The following is a 15,952-nucleotide window of genomic DNA, read 5'->3' on the forward strand; positions in this document are numbered from 1 at the left end:
ACAATACGTAACTGATTCCTTTGCCTCTTTAGTGCACTGCCTTGTTGTTGAGGAACCCAGACGTCTCAGTTGCAGTTTTAGTGTATCCAGCTGCACGCTGGGAAGACACAAAGCTCTTTTTTGGGAGCGGAGCCATTTTTGCAGTGTGTGGTTCAGGGTGCTGCAGTGCCCGCATCTCCCAGTATTGTGCCGTGCTCAGTCCCACGGGCTGCGTTATGTCCGGAGCTCAGCAGCTGCAGCCTGTGTGTCCCCACGGCTGCAGTTTGCAGCCAGCAGGGGCTGCAGCCCGTGTCCCTGCCATGCATCGTGCACAGCACCCATGGGTTGCGTGCTGTGCTTCCGCTTTTTCACTTCCGTTTTTTCCCTCTGCGTTTCGGGACGCAGTGGCGGCACACAGCGGCGAGAGCAGAGAGACGCTACTTCAGCTGATCAGCAGGCTGACGACCATAAATCTTGGAGGAGGAGCAGAGCTCTCGGCTGCTGTCCTGGGGGATACCTTTAACTCCGGTGGTTCCCCCCACGCCGCGCTCCTCGTTGCGGCGCAGAGCAAACCGCGCCCGAGACAAAGGACGCACGCGGCGCCTCCCGAGAGGCCGCGCGGCTCCGGCCCGCCTGAGGCGGCGCTCCGCCCGGAAGTCAGCCTCGTTCCCGTCTGCGTGAGGGCTGTGCGTCGGCCGTTTCCCGTCTCACCGGAAGTACGTAATCGCTCCGCGACCGCAGGAGGGGCCGCCGCCATGGTGCAGCTCGGTGAGTGACCGCGGGCGCAGCCTGCCGGGCTGGGAGCGGCCCGTGACCGCCTCGCGCTCTCCCCGCAGGGAGCGGCCTTCTGAAGAGCTATCGAGGCGGACACGTCGTGATCCGTTTCGCCCTCGGCGGCTGCACCAACCGGCCCTTCTACCGCATCGTAGCGGCGCACAGCAAACGCGCCCGGGACGGGAAGTACCTGGAGCAGCTCGGCTGCCTCGACCCGCTGCCCAACGCCCACGGCGAGAAGGTGGCGGGGCTCAACCTGGAGCGCCTGCGGCACTGGCTGGGCTGCGGCGCGCAGCTGTCGCGGCCTGCCGAGAAGCTCCTGGGTAGGTGCGGGGCGGAGGAAGGGCGGCGGAGTTGGTCCGCGTCGCTCAGCGTTCCTCCTTGCAGGCCTGGCGGGGTTTTTGCCGCTCCACCCCATGACGATAACCAACGCCGAGAGGCTCCGGCGGCGGCGGCGACGAGCGCAGGAGTCCGTTGTGCCCCCTGCTGAGGGCGGCTCGCAGGAACCCGGCGCTGCGGTCTGAGAGGCGCCGCGCGACCCCGTGTGCGCAGTGAGTGCCCTCCGCGCGTAAGACATTAAAGCGTGATTTGTGCACTTCTGCCTGTGCTGCTCTCTCCCGACTCGGCTCTGAAAAATTAACAGCCAATTTGACATGCAACAGCTATGACGGGACCTTCCCAGCTATCGTGGAGCACAGAACCACACCAGGAGGCACAGAGCTTTCCCTAAAGGCACAGCAGCAGCTTTCATTTGCTTGCAGCGCTTCTCACGTTTGATTCCTTGGCTCTGATGCAGTTTTAGTGCACAGTTTGGTGATCCGTGAGCACAGGCAAACAAATGATCTGCATCTGCATTTCTGTTTTAGTTTCCCCAGAGCAGTTCTGAACCCGTTTGTTCTCTTAGAAGCACAGGAGGTTTCTGTCTCTGAAGACAGCTTAAGAGGGAGGGGGTTTTAGCAGGATAGAAGTGCACCTCACTGCGTTAATACACTGCTGGCCTTATCCACAGGAAGTGCTGACAGGCTGATAACAGCAAAATCCATGCTTAAAGAAAGCTCTACATTTAAACATGAACTTCTAGCATAGTAACTCTTAGCAGTATTTGATACAAATACTGTCAAACTCCCCATTCTTGGTTAACATTACTCACAAGAACACGAATCTTCACTCTCAGGCTGTGATTTCCTGTTGGCTGCTCCATTTGTTGTCTTTTGTTCAAGGAGACTATTGGATTCCTAGGAAAAAAAGATAAAGTTACATACAGCTTATATACATGGCAAATACTGCATCAACTCCATAGCTGACTTCTCTGTCTGCGGCTTCAGTGTACTCAAGTGTTTTGCATATGAACTAGTCTGACTAACACTGCATACTTACTTCCTGCCCCTGCAGTACACGCATGTTGTGTCAAAGAGGCAGACTGAGAAAGATGTCACCTTCATATTTTCTGTCAGTTATCTGCACTATTTGGGTTTGGGGCTAATGATATTGTCTTTCAGATCTAATCTAAAACTCCCTGCTAGGCATCCAGCAGCAACCTGCAAGCACAGAAATTCTCATTATCCCACAGAGTTACCATTTCCACAGTGTATTTTTGAAAGGAACAAAAAAGTAGAGTAAATGGGACTTTTAACATGAAGAACTGCTTACATAATGTATATCTGCAAGTCCAGCAGCTTATGCTGTTGTCTTGTGCCCTGAAATCTCACTCTAAATGCAAGCCCATGAGCAGCAGCACCTTCCTGTCTGTTAAAGTCTCTGCTGCAGAAGCAGCAGCTTGGGGCAGAGGAAGAGCCACAGTTGTTTTCTTAGTGAACGTCAATGAAAACCTTCCTGGCTGAAAAGCCAGGTTAACTGAAGCATTGTCTTGAAACCAGACGTGCAGACGTTTTCAATTTAGACAAATGAGTGCACGAGGTCTCCCCTGGCATTTCTACTCCAGAATCATACAACTCTCAAGATATTTATCGTAAACTGTGCAACCCATGATGTTGCGATGTTATAGCAACAGCTCTGCAAAAGCTTCTCTCTAAGGCAGCCTTCCAGTCTGAGGAAGAAAAAGATGATTTAAGAAAGCCACCTCAGACCTGAGGACAATTTCTTCTTTTTTCTTTTCCAATTAAGTGCATCTCCAATTTAGTACATGTTGATTACTTACGTGTTAGCAGAAAACAGCGTTTAAAAGTAACTCTTCAAGCAGTTCCCAACAGAGGCTTTGGGTGTTTGGGTTTTTGGTATCATTCTGGGTGCTGAAGGAGTATTGGTTCTTCTTGCTGCCCCCCTATTTTTTTTTCTCCTGGAAAATATCTTTCTTCATTTAGAGATTCAGCAGAAGTTTCAGTTATTCGGTTCTCTCTTTTGAGGCATGGCAGAAGTTGAATGAACTAAGATAAACTGAAATGGTTACATCTAGCTTAATCACAAACATGAGACAATCCATTAGGTATTTCTTCCTCCCTCTCCCCGTTTTCCCTTCTTCTGTACATGTCATATAAATACAGATATGAGCACCCACAAATCACTTCCATTAAGCAACTTTAATTTTTATTAAGTCATTATCATTAAACTTTATGAAGTCTAAACTATGGCACAGCACGATATCGCTTTCTTTCCTCAACACTTCCCTCTTACTTCTAACCAGCAGCCCACAGATTTAGACAATTTGAAGAGTGCATTCCAAAAAGTAAACATCGTATTGCAGCTCAGTTCAGCAGTGACCACACAGTAATTTCTGTAAAACACAACATGTGACAAAGGAGGAGAATAAGCAAATAAGTAATTTCTGTTTTTTTGTTGTTGTTTTTGTTTTTATGGATTTCGTACAACTTCCAAGGAATTCTGCATCATGGTGACATACTGGACACCAACATTATCACTAAAAACCCAAATCGAGACACACTGACATTGAGTTTAAAATAGAAAATGTTACATATATTCGATTGTGCAGTGCACTTCAGCATAGCAGTAGTTTTATAACTATATGTAAATGTATTTCCTACTCTTATTTACAGAGGGAAGGAGCGACAAATGTGACCATCAAATAAACAGAATACCCCAAGTTGGAAGAAACCCACAAGGATCCTTCGGTCCAACCCTGGCTCTGCACAGCACCACCTGAAATTCAAACATTATGTCTGAGAGCATTGTCCAAATGCTTCTTGAACTCCGTCAGTTGGGCTGTGACCATGGCTCTGAGGAGCCTGCTCCAGTGCTGGAAAATACAATGATATATACATATTGACATACAGCTTGATAAATACATTGATTTTTTTTTTCCTTCTTCTGTTTTTCTCTCTTTAAATATCTTTGTTTGCAACAAAATCATCTGAAATCCCAGCTATGTAGAAAAGGAAAGCATTCACAATCCACTCAGTGCAACAATACTGTCTACAAAACTTAGAAGGAGAAAACATTTTGAGAACATCCCTTCAATAGGAACAAAACGATCATCTTTTGAGTTTATAAGTTTGCTAAGACAAAGAATTAAAGGTTACACAGCAGACCAAACCAATTTCCAGTCATCTCTTTAGATTGTTGGAAATCAGGCACTCAGAAGTGCCAAATGTGCTGCTCATAAACCAGGTCCAGTTTCATCCCAAAGATTCTTGGAGATAAGAGGTCCCGTAATGAAAGCTGCACGACACAGGTATTCCTGCAGGTGTGACAGTAAGCCATGCTTTCTAAGCCAGAATAGATGGGATCAAGATGAACAGTCATCAGTCTGACACTCCTTTGTCTCGGAATGCTTGGCTTCATAACTTCAGAAGCGCTCCTCCAGGAAAGTAAATATCAAATAGCACAGAACTTATCACAAAAAAAAAAAAAGTGGGGAACTGCTAATAAAAATGAAAGGTTCTTACACACTGTACATTGTTTTAAGCACTATTAGTGCACCACAACAGCTAAAGATTATGCAAGTTATTTCATTTTGATATTGCACATCACGCATGAAAATAAACTTAGGTGAACAGTCAAGAAAACTCACTGAAAAAGGAATGGAATTCAGAAAAACCGCTGCTTCTGTCACTAGATAAGAACAAAAAGAGCCTCTGAAGGGATGCCTGCACAGTACGCCGAAGCACTAGAATGCCCTTCAGCCATGGGAAACCTTTGCACCTTACTTGAATATGAACACAGACTGACAAGAATCCTGTAAATGCTTCTAGCTTACATGTTTTCATTTTTGTTCTTCAATTTAAAGACTCTAGAGATTACCTGCAAATTGTGTAAGATCTCAGGCATTTACTACCTTCCATAGCCAGAATAATTAAGAGTTTCCACAGGTAACAAAACACCACCTGTCCAAGTAATAAGTCTTAGTAGTTTCACAGAGGTATGCAGATGTAGCTCTAGCTGACAAATCACTACTTCCTAAGCAGGCTTTAAAACGTCAGAAGGTACAACTGTACGAAACATAAGGATGATGTGCCAGTGGCTTCTGGCTTTCACATAAATGATTTCTCTTAGATTCTTAACCTAATTGTGAGAATCAACTTCTACCCAAGGAAACTTGGCTCACAAAACCCCTCCTACCCATCCTGCTAACTCAGTATTACAGTGTCAGTTAAAAGCCTAACGTAGGAATATGTGCAGATCAGGAACCATCATTGTGGACCACAGTCAGCACTTACAGAGCAGGGTTTGGAGCCACTTCCATCCCACAGCAGCTTCTTGGAGCAGTTCTGCTGGCTGGAGCTCGGTGCACATGGAAGCCCAGCCACGGGCCTTCACAGAGTACTTGCATTACGCTCCAAAGTTCTGAAAAGCCAGGCCAGGGCCAGGTCTGACATGTGGAAGGTGAGACCCACGTGTTGCCCTCAGTGCTCCCTGAGGTCCTGTAGGAGTTGCAGTCCTCAACAACCAAATGCCAGGCAACTTCTGCTCACAAAGCTGGTGGCACACCACGACCCTGGTCCTCCCACAGCAATGGAGCTCCACAGCTCACTGCCACCCAAGACATCGGGATCCACCTGCCTGAGCACCGGTCTTCTGGGTCCTCCACCTCAGGTCAAGAAACATCGTCCCCCCTGAGGAAAAATGGCACCGTATGGCAGTTGGAGGGAAGGTCCCACACTGCCACCAGTGGTTCCCACTGCTGTGACCACAAGTCCTGGAAACATAGATCAGCCTTTACCAACTTGGGAAAGATGCACAGTGCCAGGCACTGCCCTCCTGCAGGCAGGGGAAAGTTCAGTGAAACTGGCACACACCTCTTCTGTGGTTTCCCACGCCCGCTGCCAGCAGTCACCCACAGCCCACCTCCAGTCGCTGCCATCCTAAGGGCCCATGAGCCCACCTTACCATGATGGTTGAGGACAAGAATGGTGCAAGTGAGGTAGCCAAGGATGCAGCATTCTCCCATTTATTGGTCCTGCACACAGGGAAGGAGCGGGCTCTGCTCCTCGTTGGGTGGCAGTTCCTCAGCAGACAGGGTTGGCTCATAGATGACGCAGAGAGAGGAGAAGAGGCAGCCCAGGAAGGACACCAGGCTGGCAAAGTACATGGTGCCGCTGGCACTGCCCACAGCTGTCGTCAGTGGCCCCATGGCCAGGGCCACCAGGATCTGCGCCAAGAAGTACTGGCAGCTGAGTAGAGAGATATCAACACCCATCCCACGCCGTGTACCCTCCACGTGCGAGCCTGCAAACTTCAGGGAACACAGTGTGAGGAGGTGTCACCAGGAGCCCCATTCCCCATCCTGCCTGGGGCTCACCTCACAGCTCTGGTAGTAGTCGCAGAGTAGAGAGTAGGGCAGCGTGCAGAGCGTGGCAAAGAGAATGCCGTAGGTCGTGCACAGTGACAGTACTACGTAGATATTTCTGGAGAGCGTGGCCAGCCCTGTGCCCAGCCCAAAGGCCAAATATGCAATGAAGTACAGCGTCCGTGTGCTGAACCGCTCCTCCAGCTTCTCCAGTGCAGCTGCAAGACAGCAGTGTGGAAGTTTGCAACGAACCATGACTGTCCCCTGCAGTCAGCAGGACTGCACCTTTGGGCCCCACGGCCCAGACGTTGGGGCAGCCACAGCTCAGCAGTAACCATCACAGCTTTGTGTAATGGCAGCTTGCCATTCAAGCACAAAGGCAGACACGCAGTGCTGGTGGTGCATTATACCACGATGCTCCATCAGAGGCACACGGGCACTGAATGCCACTGCACCCAAACTACGTCTGCGCTGGCTGCACGTATTTCTGGATTCAACGTACACTCAAAATGTCACTCCTGAAAGGAACTATGTTATAACAGAAATGTGTTATCACTGGACTGCTGCCCTCCTCTGCTGTCAGAGTAGGCTACACTAAGTAGCACAGATAACGTGGTGATAACCCTGCTTCAGCTATCGTGCCACATGGCAGGCTGTGTGCAACATAAAAGCCACAGTTGTTACTGCAGAAACACCGCTTAAGGAACAGGTGTATCTTTCTGATAGGAGTGTCCGGGATGACCGTACTCAGTACCTGAATAGAAAGCAGCACTGAATGCATAGATGCACATTCCCCAGCAGCCCATGGTGACCCCAGCGTTGTACTTCTGATACTCAACTGAGTTGTGAGGGGCTTTTGGATTCCCTTCAAACACTACTTCTCCCATGAAGTCAGTGTAGAAGAGCAACATGCCCTCGAATGAGAGCCATCCTGAAAGAAGCCAGAAGTAATCCATTAGGACTGCAGATTTTCATTCTCTCTTGTAAGCCATGAATACTGCCATACAAATCACAACTGGAAACAGTTCATGCAACGTATTACATAATGTTTAGCCACCTTTATCTGAGACTGCTGCTCCCTGTGCATTATGCTGTTTGTCAAAGATGCTCGTGATTTTAACTATCAAGATTTATCCTTTGAATTCACATATGGAATCCTGTAGGCTTAATGCTGGCCATGGGCTACTGGTTTAGCAAGAAAGAAAAATCAATCATAGTCTGAACTGCCTGGCTAAGTTTCACACAGTTGCTCATTAGATATTAGTTCCAGATGCTGTTGTCATCCTGCATTTGGTTGTAATAATCTTGTAGAATTCTGCTCAGCGACTTCAGTTTCAAAGCATTAAAAAACCCATGTTGTTGCAATTTAAAGCTCTTAGTTCAGTATTGTTTCTCATTCTAAATCGAGCATTCTAGCTCGATTTAACAGATGCACTAATCTAAACCAAAGTTATTCCTTTTCTAAGCATGTAAGTTTTACAGTTCTAGGGTGTTTTTTTTTTTAATCATTGTTTTTTTTCCCCAACATTCTAAGAAAATAAATAACAAAGTACCTTACTGATGAGTGTATGCAGAACAAATTATGTTCTCTTCAGTTTGCAGCCATTGCAGCAATAAAATACTTACAAACAATCACACAACATAAACTACCTCATGGTGAAAACTGGAATGAACTTTCTCATTACCTAGGAAGTGGTTGATGCAGAGGTTACGAAGAGCCCTGGGCATGTGGCAGATGGTTGAGCAAAGAAGTCTCATGGAGAGTGGTTGCTCGGAGGTCTCTCCTGATCCATTCAACTCACTCTCATACTTAACACCATCCAGCAGGATATTAGCAACCTGCAACATAAGAACTTCCAGGTCAACAGACATTAAGAATAATCCAAATCACCTTTGAGCAAACCTATGCAATATTGTGCACCTATCTAATGATCTGAAGGTTAAACTCTGCTGCTCAGTTGTTCATCGGGGGATTAAGAACAGTGTACTCAGCTAAGAATGTCTGCAAATTCAGCCTTGGAACAAGTGTTAAATGCAGCACTGTGCTACAGGTTTCAGTGTACTTGAAACAGTAGTCTGCACTGTTCCAGAGTATTTGGCAACCACGTTCAGACGCTAGCATAGGAAAAGCACAAATTTCATTTCTGTTAATATAAGCTGTACCCACAGTCAGGTGAATTTGGTCCCTGAAGTTTTAGAGATGGTGAAGTAAAAGTGGACAGTTTTAACTGAAACACAGTCACTGCTCACTGCCTTGAGTGGCTGATTTCTACAGGCACAGCACACATAAAATCCTGACCCTAACAAAGTCTGCTCTCACAAACTGAGAAGTACAGCAACAAACAAACAAATCAACCAAGCAAAACCAAAAATAAATAAACAAAAGAAACCAAACCAAACAAAACCTCTCCCCTCTCCCTCCCCAAAGGAAAAGAAAAAAAAAGAAAAAAACTAAACAGAGGACAGTTTACCTCATCCTGGATCATAAAAAAATGGGTCAGCATACAGAGGTCTCAGACATTCCAAGTTATCACCAACAGTGGGAGGTGAGGTCAGAGTCTTATCCCTGGGTAAAGAAAACCTCACCTCCCTGATGAAACCAGATGCAATGACTGCCATAAGGAGAAGCTCATGGGAGATTCCTATCCCTGGCCCTATTTTGCAGGTATTTCTGTGGAAAGGGAAGATACAGGCTCAATAAAAATGTGTCCTTTTCTGCTCTCACATGGTAGCTTCCTATGTGGTGAAGGAGAGCTAAAAATGCCAACCTAACTTTCACACATGGCCTGAGGAGGAGGGGAACGCTTCCATTTCTGCTCTCTTAAACAGGCAGATGACAGACAGCTAACGAATTGTAATTCATACCCTATCCACTATTTTTCCAAAAAGTCACTGCAGGTATTCTGTTCCCCCAATGACTTTTATAAGCAAACTGTCGTGAACAGTCTTTAGCAATGAATTTGTGCACTAAACATTTAAAAATCATAGAAAGAGATTAAACAAACGCTTGGGTTTACATGGTCATACAATTGATTTTCTGCCCTTACCTGTTGGCTGAAAGTCACATTTCTTCTTCTGCTACTGTCTGGACAATGTCCTGTTACAATATCTGGAATGGCCAAGCTCTGAGGTCTTTTCAGGATGCCTGATGACCGTGGCTTTATTGCATCCAAGGAGCCCACTCTCAGTGCCTCTCCATCAGGACCTGAAGTTATGCCCCTCTCCCCTTGCTCCAGAATTCCATTTTCTTGTTGGTAACATCCATCTGGCACCCGAGGAAAACTGACACTGACAGGCTGCCTGGGCAAGCTAGCTGGAAGTGCTAAGTAACTACTGTGCCCACCTGTAAAACAGTCTATAAGCACACTGTCAATATTTGAAGTCCCAAACGACGATGCAAATTCGTTAATTCCTGTCAAGGAATTGTCTCTGCTGACAAAACTGCCATACTTAGGTGTGAGTGGGCTGAGGGGAGAAACGGGGCTTGTAAAACTTGCATATAAGTGAGCTGAGTTATGAGAAGTAAAGTTTTCGCTTACACCCTCTTCAAAGAGAGGTGGAGAAGGAGGGAGAGGAAGACTTGGACTCTTCATCACCTTTTTCTTCCTGCTAAAGGACCCTAGGGGTCTTTCTGGAATGCTAATTAGAGTCAGCACAGTAGTGATAGTCAGTATTATTGATGTGAAGACATAGATGACACGCAGTTGCCCTCCCACAGCTTTTCCAAAACTGGTTTTATCCCAATGTATTCCTCCAATAACATAACCAAAGCCACCTCCAAGACCTGGTGGAAAAACAGAGCTGAGATTATCTTCCCTAGCCAACCCATGAAGTCAGTAATAGCACAGTACCACTTGTTTAATGATTTATGAGAAAATCCAACATGCTACCTCTGTTTTACCACTTAATCCCTTTTCAATTCAAATGCAGTAATAAACACACTTATCTGCACCACATGAACAGTCTTTCTGTACAGACAATGTACAGAAAGAGGGAGAAGGACAGTGATACAAAAGCAATGATATAAATGATTTTAAATGCAAGTTCTTCCTTTGCTGAGGACAAATCATTTTACCTTCAGTAATTTCTGTCCATAAAATAGAAGTGCTCACCAACCTCATGGCAATGCCTTGCAATCAGTGAGCCAGGACTGTTTTTCTGAAATCTATTTTCTTGATTCACTTAGAACACACATCTGTGTTCAAGAGAGACCTAATTACTTCAGAAGAGTAGCGACCTCATTATTCAGCAGTGTGTCAAGTGTACAAAGTGCCACTGCATTACTACAGATAAACAGAAAAATTCTGATGCACCAGCTATCACTCACTCTTCATATGGTGAAAGCATTGACACCATCTTCTTTCTTAAGAACATGTTAAAGAACACAGAACAGTCTCCTGACAAACAGAAAAACTAGACTAGGACACTACAGCAGTAAGAGAGCAGAGTGCATGCTGTAAACACTTTGCTCTCCAATACAGCAACCAAAAATATCCCCATTTCCCACACTTGTTTTAAGTTGAACCTCCTGCCTGAGGGGTCATTTTTGTAGGGTTATAAAAGACACAAGGAATCTTAAGACACAATACAGGACTGTCTTGTTTGACTTCTGTCAGCCAAAAAGCCTTTTGCTTTCAAAGTTAATTCTTGCTTTCTCTACAGGTATTCAGCTTATGCTTATACAGGAAAAGACCAATAATTTACACTCTGCTTTCTCACAGCAGGGCTTTTTGGACTCACGTCATCCAGGAAGCACCAAGAAAGCATACCTGCTAACAAAGCATGGATGTTGAGGCCCCTGTCTTGATCCACTGGGCTGCATACATCCATCATGTAGGCATGGCTGGGATTGTCTGCTGAATCTGCACTGAAGTCCATGAGGACAACACCACAGACTGTAAGAACGATCCCCCATTTGTGGTTATTCACAGTGTCAGACAAGGCACTCCCAATATCCCTGCCATTCAGCATAAGCGAGAGTCCACACAACGCACCTGGGAATAAGAACAGTTAAATTAGAATCAACCAGTTACTTCTAAACAAGAGAAACTGCATCTTTCCAAGTTCTCTAAAAGCATTACACTACTCACACAGCCCTGCAGTGAGCACTGTTGATCCTGTTCATACAATCACAGACCTGGGAATGTGTGTGGCTCACAGGATATACATAATCTTTTCACACTGTTAAACCTTACAAGTGCCTGGAGTTGTGGCCAGTCAAAGGAGAACACTCTTGACCTTCAAAACATCACCTCTTCCAACTGTGACCAGACAGTGGATCTCCAGCTGACAAAACATCATTACCTCAGTGACACTCACCATCTTCTTAGACCGACAATACTCAACTTGAGAGGCCCACAGCTACGTATCATAGCAGAGAGATGCATAATCTTCGAGCTTAAAATCATTTCTACAATACGCACCTACTGCTAAGACCAGAATGAAAGGTCTTCTCCTCCCAAATCTTGATGTGCATCTGTCACTCCAGGCCCCCAGCAAAGGCTGCAGCAGGAACCCTAGAAAAGGAAATGACCATTAAATCGAATTCTTCTACAAGCCTGTTTCACAGAGGGTTTTCAATGGGTAAGTCTGAAGACAGTTAAAGGCAGGACAACATGGCACAGTGATATCTCCAGTCAGTATCAGTCACTCTGATGTACAGTTTAGTGCCTGGCATTTCTCACACTGGGGACTGGACAGTGTAGTGCACCACTGCTCATCCAGGACTGCTATGACAATGCAATTCACTCTGTGTCACCAGCTGAAAAGAGTACAACAGTGTTAAGCTCCTTACCAGCTATTTTCCTTACACCCCTTACGTTGGAGATCTTTTACTAAATTAGCTTGGAAGACAGCAAGAGTAAACATGCAAGTTGAAAAGGTACCCATCTGTGAGTAGGGGCCTATCTACTTTCTTCTTCTGAAGCACATCCTAGAAGGACAGGCAGAAAAAAAAATCTCCAAGCAGCCACAGCCATCCTACGGCTTTTCCTGTAGTAACAGATATACTCCCACCCCGACTCTGCTAAGTAATCCAATGACAGTAACAGCAGTGATTAACAGCTTTTCATCACTGGAATACCTCATTTGTTCTGGAAAATTCAACTAGAAGGCAAAATCACTACTTTTTAAACACATCCTGTGGGTGTGTCTCTGTATATTTCTTTCCACAGGGATGTAAACATACGCACCGATCCTTTCTGCCTTTTTTTTTTTTTTTTAGTACATGAACTCAGTAACAAAAGCTTACTCACTCTTGCACAGTATGTGACACTCTGAGAAGTTGCTAAAAGAACAGACCTTCTGATCATATCAGGCCCATTTCTGGTAAGACACAGCAGTAATTATTTTCCAACCAGTTGTTTAAAGCTATGGCTAATACTTCTTAAACGTGACATCACAAGGAATATACTTCTGAAGAGCTGAGGCAGAGAAAACTGTATAACCCCCCGCGGGGCAGAATAAAACAGGAGGAAAGGAACAGCATACCCAAAAGTTACCTAGTATGGGGCTGATGAACCACACCATTCCGTACAGCTGGTCTGGCAGCCCCATCTGAAGCAACACAGGTGTAACATAGGCTGTTTCCATGGCATAGCTAAACTCAAGCCCAAAGAGAATACACCCATTAAACAGGAGTTCCAGGAAAGATCTCTGAGGCTGGAGATCCCCAAAGCCAATCAAGTCAATAGGACATGGAGTATTTGGTGGTGGCGGTGGCGAAGGGCGGATGAATTTTTTCCTTTTCGGATGTCTCTTGAAGTTATTAGCCCGGTGACTTATGTGCTGTGTGACTGACCCAGGATAGCCCGGAACCTGTGACCTCCACGTTTCCTGAGAAGCCACACTTGGCAAAAGTGCAGCATCGCTGACAGGAGGTGTTGCAGATGGTGGAATCATCATGGCTGACAGTCTGGAAGAAAAATAGCTCAGCATAAAATGGTTGAAATAAGAAAAACTGTGGAATTTCCTTTACTGAAGTTCAGGCCATTTCTGAGTTATTTCACATATAGAGTACACAGTGAATACAATCCTGATGGGTTGAACTCCAGACCAACAGTGCCATGAGATACACGCTGCTCTCACCTCCAGCTTAGTGCTGCATTCTTATTTCTGCCCTGGCCACAGGACACAGCACCTCACAGCCACAGCACAGTGCTTTGCTGGGACACAGCACAGCCTTAGGCTGCTCCCAATGTACATCATTACCATTAGAGAAATACTGGCTGTTCCTTCCACACCATTTTCTAAAAGTGTAGGGCAGGCAAGTTCAACCCACTGCCTCCTGCTGAAGGCCAAGTCACACGCTATTAAACAGTGCTCCTTCCCTTTTTACTTTTTTATACAGACTCCCTGCAGCCTCCTCTTCTCCAGCTGCACAGCCCAGCTCTCAGCCTGTCTTCGCAGGGAGCTGCTCCATCCCTCAGAACATTTCTGTGGCCCTGCTGTGGATGTGTTCCAAGAGAGCCACGAATGACATCTGTCAAAACAGCAGCCACACACCTTAACCAGCAAGGTCTTGGGGACACGTGGCTCTGACACCTACCTGCACAGCTATGGTGTGTCACGAGCAGGGACACTAACCCACTCAAGATTTGGTCCCTGGTGTGACTCAAACCCTCACTGAGGGCTGGAACTGACTGCTGTTGGCCCTGCAGTGCTGCGCAGCCTCCCCAGGCTTCCCACCACCAAACAAACCAGCCCAGGGCGATGTCCATCACAGTTTACAGGTAGGCCATACCCTCAGGTAATGTCATCAATCACCCCACAACTGTAACAGGAAATCACCCAGCAGGAATCAGAGGGGTCTCCCCGAAAGCACACCAGTGGACACGGCGGTCCTCACAACTCCTCTGGTCCTGCTACCCCGATGGCAGTTTAGAAAGCCGAGGTTAGAAAGCTCCTCGCGGCACACAGCCGGGAGCCGGAGCACGAACTACACAAACCGCAGACACCCAGCACGGGACGTTCGTGCCACCTCCGCGAGCCGCTGTCCCGGTGACGCCCGGAGGAAACACGGACTGTAATGCGGGGCTCCGCGAGCGGCGCCTCCCAGCCGAGCGCTGCGTTACGCAGCGCAGGGCCCGGCCCGCAGGCAGCCCGGCCCGGCCGTCGCCACGTCCCCGTGCAGCACTCGGACCTCCTTGGGCCCCGGCCATCGCCCCGGGCCGGATGCCGACGATCTCCGCACCCGGCAGCTGACGCCGCCCGCTCGCGGCCCGCCCAGGCTCCGCTCTCAGCCCGGCGCTCCGCTCCTACCGCGGCGCACCGTCCGTCCGCCCGAGCTGCCGCGGGCCCCGAACGGATCGTTGCCGTCATCACCCCTACGGAGCACCGCGCGCCGAACGCGGACATCTCGGGCCGGACTCCCGCAGCACCGGGCGCCCCGGGCCCGGCCCCGCCGCCTCACCTCGGGCCGCACCGCGCCGCCGCCGTTGCCGCTCCCCGTCCCTCCCCCGGCGGCGGAAGCGGCCGCAGCGCCGGCGCCGCCCCCAGAGGGGAGTTTGGCAGCAGAGCGGGCGGTCCGCAGCTAAAGGGGCCGTAAGGAAGTGGATGGACTGCGGCGGGGTCTGCGGTGACAGAACACGGGGAAAGGATTCGAGCCGAAAGAGGAGAAGGTCGGGACTAGAAATAAGGAAGAAGTTACTTACAAGGCACGAGATGCCCGGAGTGGCTGTGCAGGCTCCTCTGGAGGCTCCTACGGAGGCATCCTAGACTCAGCTGCACGCCAGCCTGTGTGACCGACTGTGGGGCACCTGCCTCGGCAGGGGCTGGACTCGATGACTTTGAGGTTCTTCCCAAGCCCTGCGATCCCGTGATTCTGACTGCGCTTTGTCCGACATCAGAAGCCGCTCACAACGCTGAGCTTTGAGCTGAGGAGCTTTGATAGGCCTGTAGAGCAGGGCAGATTGGCACTCTGGGACCCAGCAGCCTTGTGGATCACAGCGGCTTTGTCTGCACGTGTACTCCACAAACTGTTCTCCTCCTACAGGACAGCAGGAACCTGCTTGCATAGAAGCAAAGTCATCAGGAAAAAACCGTGCCATTGTGACCATATCCCCTTCTGCTCCTTCAAAAAGCATAATCACCAAGCCTGCCTCAAACCAGTCTGCACGATATCCAAGTCAGCAGGGCTGTCACACAGTGAACAGCTTTCCTTCCTGTAGCATGGAAAAGCTCTGAGCTTCTCGTGCTCAGAAGGAAACACTGCGCATTTCTTACTCCCTACGAGGAATCATGGCCTGGCTTCATCTATCACTTCTGACCACCCCAACCTGGCAGTAATCCAAAGAAAACTACATCCTTCATTTACTACTCCGCATCAAAGTGACAAATTAATTACTGCTCATTCACTAAAGTCTCTCAAAAAGTAAAACGCAGAAGTGTCTCTCTTACTTCAGAGAATGAGATTTGCGGTGGAAGGTTCAAGTGGGAAGAACCGCTCCTTATTTGTTAATAAGCAGAAAAGTCAGCTTTAAAGCACTCAGGTTTTGAAGA

General features: G+C 47.8%; 2 protein-coding genes across 10 annotated transcripts; one reads left to right on the forward strand and one right to left on the reverse strand.

The window, feature by feature from the left end:
* The first annotated feature begins 599 nt into the window (after positions 1-599).
* On the forward strand, positions 600-4,033 carry MRPS16 (mitochondrial ribosomal protein S16). 3 transcript variants are annotated; one of them, XM_010722684.4, is made up of 4 exons: positions 600-747; positions 816-1,076; positions 1,141-1,321; positions 3,765-4,033. In XM_010722684.4, exons 1-3 carry the CDS (start codon positions 735-737, stop codon positions 1,275-1,277), a joined length of 411 nt encoding a protein of 136 aa, XP_010720986.1. In that variant the 5' UTR covers positions 600-734; the 3' UTR covers positions 1,278-1,321; positions 3,765-4,033. The 3 variants fall into 3 exon arrangements, with proteins under 3 accessions (XP_010720986.1, XP_003212223.2, XP_085098422.1); XM_003212175.5 differs by having other exon boundaries at positions 1,141-1,304; XM_085242296.1 differs by lacking the exon at positions 1,141-1,321.
* SLC45A1 (solute carrier family 45 member 1) lies at positions 3,272-15,458 on the reverse strand. 7 transcript variants are annotated; one of them, XR_014887849.1, is made up of 10 exons: positions 14,595-14,858; positions 12,955-13,367; positions 11,878-11,970; positions 11,224-11,448; positions 9,502-10,238; positions 8,140-8,293; positions 7,209-7,385; positions 6,467-6,672; positions 6,055-6,400; positions 3,272-5,780 (listed from the first exon to the last, which is right to left on the reverse strand). XR_014887849.1 is itself a non-coding variant. In XM_085242279.1 (9 exons), exons 2-9 carry the CDS (start codon positions 13,355-13,357, stop codon positions 6,116-6,118), a joined length of 2,280 nt encoding a protein of 759 aa, XP_085098405.1. In that variant the 5' UTR covers positions 13,358-13,367; positions 15,106-15,458; the 3' UTR covers positions 3,272-6,115. The 7 variants fall into 7 exon arrangements, 5 of the variants coding, with proteins under 5 accessions (XP_085098405.1, XP_085098404.1, XP_085098403.1 ...); XM_085242279.1 differs by lacking the exon at positions 14,595-14,858 and adding an exon at positions 15,106-15,458 and having other exon boundaries at positions 3,272-6,400; XM_085242278.1 differs by lacking the exon at positions 14,595-14,858 and adding an exon at positions 14,865-14,989 and having other exon boundaries at positions 3,272-6,400.
* Between the last annotated feature and the right edge of the window lie 494 nt (positions 15,459-15,952).

Source organism: Meleagris gallopavo, chromosome 23 (assembly GCF_905368555.1).
Source record: "Meleagris gallopavo chromosome 23, MGAL_WU_HG_1.1, whole genome shotgun sequence".
NCBI lineage: Eukaryota > Metazoa > Chordata > Aves > Galliformes > Phasianidae > Meleagris > Meleagris gallopavo.

What these genes read in the sequence shown, in the direction of transcription:
- MRPS16 (XM_010722684.4), top strand. An exon ending in GCCTGCCGAGAAGCTCCTGG is followed by an intron (nt 1,077 to 1,140) that starts GTAGGTGCGGGG and finishes TCCTCCTTGCAG; the next exon opens with GCCTGGCGGGGTTTTTGCCG.
- SLC45A1 (XM_085242276.1), bottom strand. Translation starts at nt 14,809, where the DNA reads ATGTCCGCGTTCGGCGCGCGGTGCTCCGTAGGGGTGATGACGGCAACG. An exon ending in CATCCATGCTTTGTTAGCAG is followed by an intron (nt 10,239 to 11,223) that starts GTATGCTTTCTT and finishes TTTTTCCACCAG; the next exon opens with GTCTTGGAGGTGGCTTTGGT. An exon ending in ACTACTACCAGAGCTGTGAG is followed by an intron (nt 6,401 to 6,466) that starts GTGAGCCCCAGG and finishes TGTTCCCTGAAG; the next exon opens with TTTGCAGGCTCGCACGTGGA.